At 66.5% G+C, this 7,747-nt stretch overlaps 1 protein-coding gene across 1 annotated transcript in view; it reads right to left on the bottom strand.

Moving 5' to 3' along the window:
* The window catches only part of LOC311166009 (uncharacterized protein), a gene marked incomplete at its 3' end in the record, with an annotated part of 17,096 nt that extends 10,633 nt beyond the window's left edge, over positions 1-6,463 (bottom strand). The window contains exons 1-6 of the mRNA XM_084227501.1: positions 6,186-6,463; positions 4,554-4,609; positions 4,280-4,330; positions 3,772-3,810; positions 2,403-2,435; positions 1,073-1,201 (exon numbers count right to left, since the gene is read on the bottom strand). Coding sequence (XP_084083627.1) covers positions 1,073-1,201; positions 2,403-2,435; positions 3,772-3,810; positions 4,280-4,330; positions 4,554-4,609; positions 6,186-6,202 — 325 coding nt within the window. The 5' untranslated portion in view covers positions 6,203-6,463. The remainder of the gene's footprint in view (positions 1-1,072; positions 1,202-2,402; positions 2,436-3,771; positions 3,811-4,279; positions 4,331-4,553; positions 4,610-6,185) is intronic.
* Positions 6,464-7,747: the final 1,284 nt, after the last annotated feature.

The raw sequence follows: 7,747 nt of genomic DNA, 5'->3' as shown, positions 1-7,747 counted from the left end.
ATTCTGGCGATCCCCCTCCCCCCCCATTCTGTGACCCCCCCCCCCATTTTGGGGATCCCCTCCCCATTTTGGGACCCGCCCCCCAATTTCGGGACCCCCCCCCCATTTTGGGGACCCCCCTCCCCCATTTTGTGACCCCCCCACACACCATTTTGGGACCCCCCCCCCAATTTTGGGACACCCCCCTTCCCATTTTGGGACACCCCCCCCCCCCCATTTTGGGACCCCTCCCCATTTTGGGATCCCCCTCCCCATTTTAGGGACCCTCCCCATTTTTTAGGACCCCCTCCCATTTTGGGACCCCCCCCCCATTCTGTGACCCCCCCCCATTTTGGGGACCCCCCCCCATTTTGGGGACCCACCCCATTTTGTGACCCCCCTCCCCCATTTTAGGGACCCCCCCCCATTTTTTGGACACCCCCCTCCCCATTTTGGGACCACTCCCCCCCAATTTCGGGACCCCCCCCCCCCCCCCAATTTCGGGACCCCCCCCCATTTCGGGACCCCCCCCCCCCCATTCTGTGACCCCCTCTCCATTTTGGGGACCCCCCCATTTTGGGACCCCCCCCCATTTTGGGACCCCCTCCCCATTTGTGACACCCTCCCCCATTTCGGAACCCCTCCCCCATTTTGGGGATCCCCCTCCCATTCTGTGACCCCCCCCCATTTTAGGGACCCCCCTCCCATTTTTTGGGACCCCCCTCCCATTTTGGGACCCCCCCCCCATTCTGTGACCCCCCCCATTTTAGGGACCCCCCCCCCATTTTTTGGGACCCCCTCCCATTTTGGGACCCCCCCCCATTCTGGCGATCCCCTCCCCCCAATTTCGGGACCCCCCCATTTTGGGACCCCTCCCCACTTTTAGGACCCCCCCCCCATTTTGGGGACGCCCCCCGATTTTGTGACCCCCCCCCCCATTTTGGGACCCCCCCCATTCTGGCGATCCCCTCCCCCCCATTCTGTGACCCCTCCCCACTTTCAGGACCCCTCCCCCCATTCTGTGACCCCTCCCATTTTGGGGATCCCCCCCCCATATTTGGGGACCCCCCCCCCCAATTTCGGGGTCCCCCTGACCTGGCCGCGCCCCCCGGTGGGGGAGGGGCGCTCTCGGAGCCGCTCTCGGGGTCGGAGTCGCCCCCCGGGGGGGGGTCCCGGGGCTCGGGGGCGAGCGGGGACCCCGGGAAGGCGAGTGACGTCACAGCTGGGGGGGGAGGGGCGGGTGGGGGGAGGGGCACGGGCACCACCGGGGGGGGATTTGGGGGGCCCCGTGCCCGTTTTTGGGGTCCCCCCCCCCATTTTTAGCATCCCTGTCCCCATTTTAGGGGTCCCCCCACCCCATTTTTGGGGTGCCCCACCCCATTTTTGGGATCCCCATCCCCATTTTTGGGGTCCCCTTTCCCATTTTTGGGGTCCCTGTGCCCATTTCAGGAATTCCCTACCCCCATTTTTGGGATCCCCGTCCCCATTTTTGGGGTCTCTGTCCCCATTTTAGTGGTCCTCCACCCCATTTTTAGGGTCCCCGTGCCCATTTCGGGGTCCCTCACCCCATTTTTGGGATCCCCGTCCCCATTTTTAGGGTCCCCGTCCCCGTTTTTGGGGTCCCCACCACCAATTTTTGGGGTCCCCCCCCGTTTTTAGGATCCCTACCCCCATTTTTAGGGTCCCCGTCCCCGTTTTTGGGGTCCCCACCCCAATTTTTGGGGTCCCCCCCCGTTTTTAGGATCCCTACCCCCATTTTTGGGGTCCCCGTGCCCATTTTTGGGGTCCCCCGCCCCATTTTTGGGGTGCCCCACCCCATTTTTAGGATCCCTACCCCCATTTTTGGGGTTCCTTCCCCATTTTTGGGGTCCCCGTCCCCATTTTTGGGGTCCCTGTGCCCATTTCGGGAATTCCCTGTCCCCATTTTTGGGGTCCCCACCCCAATTTTCGGGGTCCCCGATCCCATTTTTGGAGTCCACCACCTCATTTTTAGCATCCCCATCCCCATTTTAGGGGTCCCTCACCCCATTTTTGGGGTCCCCCACCCCATTTTTGGGATCCCCATCCCCATTTTTGGGGTCCCTTTCCCATTTTTGGGGTCCCTGTGCCCATTTCGGGAATTCCCTACCCCCATTTTTGGGATCCCCGTGCCCATTTTTGGGGTTTCTATCCCCATTTTTGGGGTCCCCACCCCAATTTTCGGGGTCCCCGATCCCATTTCTGGGGTCCCCGTCCCCATTTTTGGGGTCCCCATCCCCATTTTCGGGGTCCCCCTGCCCATTTTTTGGGGTCCCGTCCCCATTTTTGGGGTCCCCCCCCCATTTTTAGGATCCCCGACCCCCATTTTTGGGGTCCCGTCCCCATTTTTGGGGTTCCTGTTCCCATTTTCGGGGTCCCCGTCCCCGTTTTCGGGGTGCCCCTACCTTTGCCCAGGTGAGCCGAGGTGCTGAGATCACCTGGGGGGGGGGGGATGGGGGGGTCAGGAGGATTTTGGGGGTTCCCGGGGGGTTTTTGGGGGTTCCCGTGTCCATTTTTGGGGTCCCTGTTCCCATTTTTTTGGGGGGATTTTTGGGGGTTCTGGGGATTTCGGGGTTCCCGTGTCCATTTTGGGGTTCCCGTGTCCATTTTTGGGGTCCCTGTTCCCATTTTTGGGGCGGATTTTGGGGTTCCCGGGGGATTTTTGGGGTCCCTGTTCCCATTTTGGGGGCGGATTTGGGGGTTCTGGGGATTTTGGGGTTCCCGTGTCCATTTTTGGGGCGGATTTTGGGGTTCCCGTGTCCATTTTTGGGGTTCCCGTGCCCGTTTTTGGGGTTCCCGGGGGATTTTTGGGGTCCCTGTTCCCATTTTGGGGTTCCCGTGTCCATTTTTGGGGTCCCTTTTCCCATTTTGGGGCGGATTTTGGGGTTCCCGTGTCCATTTTGGGGTTCCCGAGTCCATTTTTGGGGTTCCCGTGTCCATTTTTAGGGTCCTTGTTTCCATTTTTGGGGGTATTTTGGGGTTCCCGGGGGATTTTTGGGGTTCCCGGGGGGTTTTGGGGTCCCTGTCCCCATTTTTGGGGGGATTTTTGGGGTTCCCGGGTGGATTTTGGGGTTCCCGTGTCCATTTTTGGGGTCCCTGTTCCCATTTTTGGGGCGGATTTTGGGGTTCCCGGTGGATTTTGGGGTTCCCGTGTCCATTTTGGGGTCCCTGTTCCCATTTTTTGGGGGGATTTTTGGGGTTCTGGGGATTTTGGGGTTCCCGTGTCCATTTTTGGGGGGGATTTTGGGGTTCCCGGGGATTTTTGGGGTCCCTGTTCCCATTTTGGGGGCTTTTGGGGTTCCCGTGTCCGTTTTGGGGTTCCCGTGTCCATTTTTGGGGTCCCTGTTCCCTTTTTGGGGGCATTTTGGGGTTCCCGTGTCCATTTTGGGGTCCCTGTTCCCATTTTTGGGGCGGATTTTGGGGTTCCCGTGTCCTTTTTTGGGGTTCCCGTATCCATTTTGGGTTCTTGTTCCCATTTTTTGGGGGGATTTTGGGGTTCCCGTGTTCATTTTTGGGGTTCCCGGGTGGATTTGGGGGTTCCCGGGGGATTTTTGGGGTTCCCGGGTGGATTTTGGGGTTCCCGTGTTCATTTTTGGGGTTCCCGGGGGTTTTGGGGGTCCCTGTTCCCATTTTTGGGGGTATTTTGGGGTTCCCGGGGGATTTTGGGGTTCCCGTGTCGATTTTTTGGGTTCCCGGGGGGTTTTTGGGGTCCCTGCTCCCATTTTTGGGGCGGATTTTGGGGTTCCCGTGTCCATTTTTGGGGTCCCCACTCACTCTCTCCCGACGCCTCCAGCTTGGCGGGACCGGGGGGCTCTGGGAGGGGACAGAGAGGGGACACGGGGGGGACACGGGGGGACACGGGGGGGACATTGGGGGGGACAGAGAGGGGACATTGGGGGGGACACGGGGGGGGACACAGAGGGGACATTGGGGGGGGACACGGGGGGGGACACGGGGGGGACACGGGGGGGGACAGAGAGGGGACACGGGGGGACACGGGGGGACACGGAGGGGACACGGGGGGGGGACACAGAGGGGACATTGGGGGGGACACGGGGGGACACGGGGGGGGACACGGGGGGGGGGACACGGGGGGGACACGGGGGGGACATGGGGGGGACACGGGGGGGGACAGAGAGGGGGGGACACGGGGGGGGACATGGGGGGACACAGAGGGGACACAGAGGGGACACAGCGTCACCCGCGGTGTCCCCAAAGTCCCCAACACCCCCCTGCCCCCCCCAAATTGGGGCGGGGGTCCCCAAATCCCCCCCCCCCTCACCTGGGGTCTGTCCCTCCGCCGACAGCGCCACCTCCAGGGGACCCGAGGGACCTGCGGGGACATCGAGGTGACACCGGGGTGGCACCGAGGGTGACACCAAAGTGGCACCGGGGATGGCACCGGGGGACCCCCAAAATCCACCCCACCCCCCCCCCCATCGGCCCCATGGTGGCCACACCCTGGTGACACCGAGGTGACACCGGGGTGACACCGAGGGTGACACCGAGGGTGACACCGGGGGTGACACCGGGGGACCCCCCCGCCCCCCCCTCACCGTCGGCTGTCGCGGTGGCCACGAGCAGGGCGGCGACAACGGCGAGCGCCGGGAGCCTGCGGGGACAGCGGGGCCGGCTTGGGGACACCGGTGGCATTGTCACCTCCCCCCCCCCCGGGCCAACCAAGGGCCACCCGCGGGGATTGTCACCTCCCGGAGCCACCCGCGGGGATTGTCACCTTCCAGAGCCACCCAAGTGTCACCCGTGGGGATTGTCACCTCCCGGAGCCACCCGCGGGGATTGTCACCTCCCAAAGCCACCCAGAGCCACCCCGGGTCCCCAAGTGCCACTCGCTGCCGTTGTCACCCCCCAGTGCCACCCTGGGGACAGCCGGGTCCCCAAATCCCCGCGCGGGACACCCAGAGACCCCCCAGGACCCCGTGCTGAGACCCCCGGGTGTCCCCTCTGTCCCCGGTGTCACCTCGTGTCCCGTGTCCCCTCGGCTGTCCTCTCTGTCCCCTCCACCCCCTCTGTCCCCCGACTGTCCCCGCTGTCCCCTCCATCCCCTGTGTCCCCTCCGCTGTCCCTCCTGTGTCCCCCCAACTCTGTCCCCTGTACTGTCCCCCCCCCCCGTCCCCTCTGTCCCCTGTGTCCCCTCCGCTGTCCCTCCTGTGTCCCCCCGGTGTCCCCTCGATGTCCCCGGTGTCCCCCCTCGATGTCCCCTCTGTCCCCTCCGCTGCCCCTCCTGTGTCCCCCTCTGTCCCCTGTGCTGTCCCCCCGCCACTGTCCCCTCTGTCCCGGGTGTCCCCACTGTCCCCTGTGTCCCCCCCGCTGTCCCCTCCATCCTCTCTTGTCCCCCCTCACTGTCCCCTCTGTCCCGGGTGTCCCCTCCGCTGTCCCCTCTGTCCCCTCCGCTGTCTCCCTGCAGCCCCTCTGTCCCCCTGGTGTCCCCCTCCTCTGTCCCCTCGCTGTCCCCTCCATCCCCTGTGTCCCCCGACTGTCTCCGCTGTCCCCCCCGCTGTTCCCTCGCTGTCCCGTCTGTCCCTTCCATTCCCGCTGTCCCCCGCTCTGTCCCCTGTCCCCTGTCCCCCCCTCTGTCCCCTCCATTCCCGCTGTCCCCTCTGTCCCCTCCATCCTCTCTTGTCCCCCGCGCTGTCCCCTCTGTCCCTCCTGTCCCCTCTGTCCCCTCCGCTGTCCCGGGTGTCCCCGCTGTCCCCTCCATCCCCTGTGTCCCCTCTGTCTCCCCCGTGTCCCCTCTGTCTCCTGCTGTGTCCCCGTGTCCCCCTCTCTGTCCCCGCTGTCCCCTCCATCCCCTGCATCCCCCGTGTCCCCCTCGCTGTCCCGTCTGTCCCCTCCATTCCCGGTGTCCCCCCCTCGTGTCCCCTCCATCCTCTCTTGTCCCCCTGCTGTCCCCTCTGTCCCCTGCTGTGTCCCCGCTGTCCCCTCTGTCCCCTCCATCCCCTCCATCCCCCGTGTCCCCCGCTCTGTCCCGCCTCTGTCTCCCGGTGTCCCCTCCGCTGTCCCCTCCATCCCCGCTGTCCCCCGTGTGTCCCCCCGTCCCCCGCTATCCCCCGGTGCTGTCCGCGCTGTCCCCTGTCCCCCCCGTCCCCCGCTGTCCCCTCTCTGTCCCCTCTGTCCCCTCGCTGTCCCCCTCCATCCCCGGTGTCCCCCCGCTGTCCCCGGTGTCTCACGGCGCTGTCGGTCCCATGGCTGTCCCCGCTGTCCCCGCTGTCCCCGCTGTCGCCGCTGTCGCTGTCGCCGCTGTCGCTGTCGCCGCTGTCGGTGTCCCCACTGTCGCCGTCGCGGTCGCTGCGGCCGGGCCCGCCCCGGGCGGTTTTAGCGGCGGCGGCGGGGAGGGGCCGGCGGCGGGCGCGGGGCCAACCAATCCGGGCGGGCCGGCACCGGGACCGCACCGGAACCGCAGCGGCACCGGAACCGGACCGGGACGGGACAGGGACCGCAACGGAAACGGAACCGGACCGGGACCGCACCGGAACCGCAGCGGGAGCGGGACTGCACCGGAACCGGACCGGGACCGCACCGGAACCGCAGCGGGACCGGAACCGGACCGGGACCGCACCGGAACCGCAGCGGGAGCGGGACTGCACCGGAACCGGACCGGGACCGCACCGGAACCGCAGCGGCACCGGAACCGGACCGGGACCGGAACGGGACAGGGACCGCAACGGAACCGCAGCGGGACCGGAACGGGAACGGGACCGCACCGGAACCGGGACCGCAGCGGGACCGGAACCGGACCGGGACCGCACCTGAACCGCAATGGGACCGGCACCGCAACGGGAACGGGACCGCACCGGAACCGGGACCGCACCGGAACCGCAACGGGACTGCACCGGGAACGGGACCGCACCGGAACCGCAGCGGGACCGGGACCGGGACCGGAACGGGACAGGGACCGCACCGGAACCGCAGCGGCACCGGAACGGGACCGGGACCGCACCGGAACCGCAAGAGGACCGGCACCGCAACGGGACCGGAACGGGAACGGGACCGCACCGGAACCGCAGCGGGACTGCACCGGGAACGGGACCGCACCGGAACCGCAACGGGAACGGAACGGGACCGCACCGGCACCGCACCGGAACCGCAACGGGACCGGAACGGGACCGGGACCGCACCGGAACCGCAGCGGCACCGGAACCGCACCGGAACTGGAACGGGAACGGGACCGCAACGGGACCGGGACCGGACCGCACCGGAACCGCAACGGGACCGGAACCGCACCGGAACCGCAACGGGACCGGAACCGCAGCGGGACTGCAACGGGACCGGAACGGGAACGGAACCGCAACGGGAACGGGACCGGAACCGCAACGGAACCGAGACTGCATTAAAACCGCACCGGGACCGCACCGGAACTGGGACCGCACCGGAACCGCACTGGAACCGGGATGGAACCGGGACCGGGACCTCACAGGGACCGGGATGGAACCGGGACTGCATTAAAACCGCTCCGGAACCGGACCGGGACCGGGACGGCCCCGGGATGGAACCGGGACTGCGTTAAAACCACACCGGGACCGCGCCTGGACCGGGATGGAACCGGGACCGCACCGGAACCGCAGCGGGACTGCGGGTACCGGACCTGGCACCGGAGCGGGACCGCAGCGGGGTCAGCCGAGGCGCCGGGAACGGCGCCAGCAGCGGCACCGGAACTGCGGGACCCGAACTGGACCGGGACCGGGACAGAACCGGGACTGCACCGGCACTGCGGGCACCCGAACTGGACCGG

This window comes from Fringilla coelebs, assembly GCF_963513975.1.
Source record: "Fringilla coelebs genome assembly, contig: SCAFFOLD_280, whole genome shotgun sequence".
Lineage (NCBI taxonomy): Eukaryota > Metazoa > Chordata > Aves > Passeriformes > Fringillidae > Fringilla > Fringilla coelebs.
This window is presented reverse-complemented; position numbering and strand designations above follow the sequence as displayed.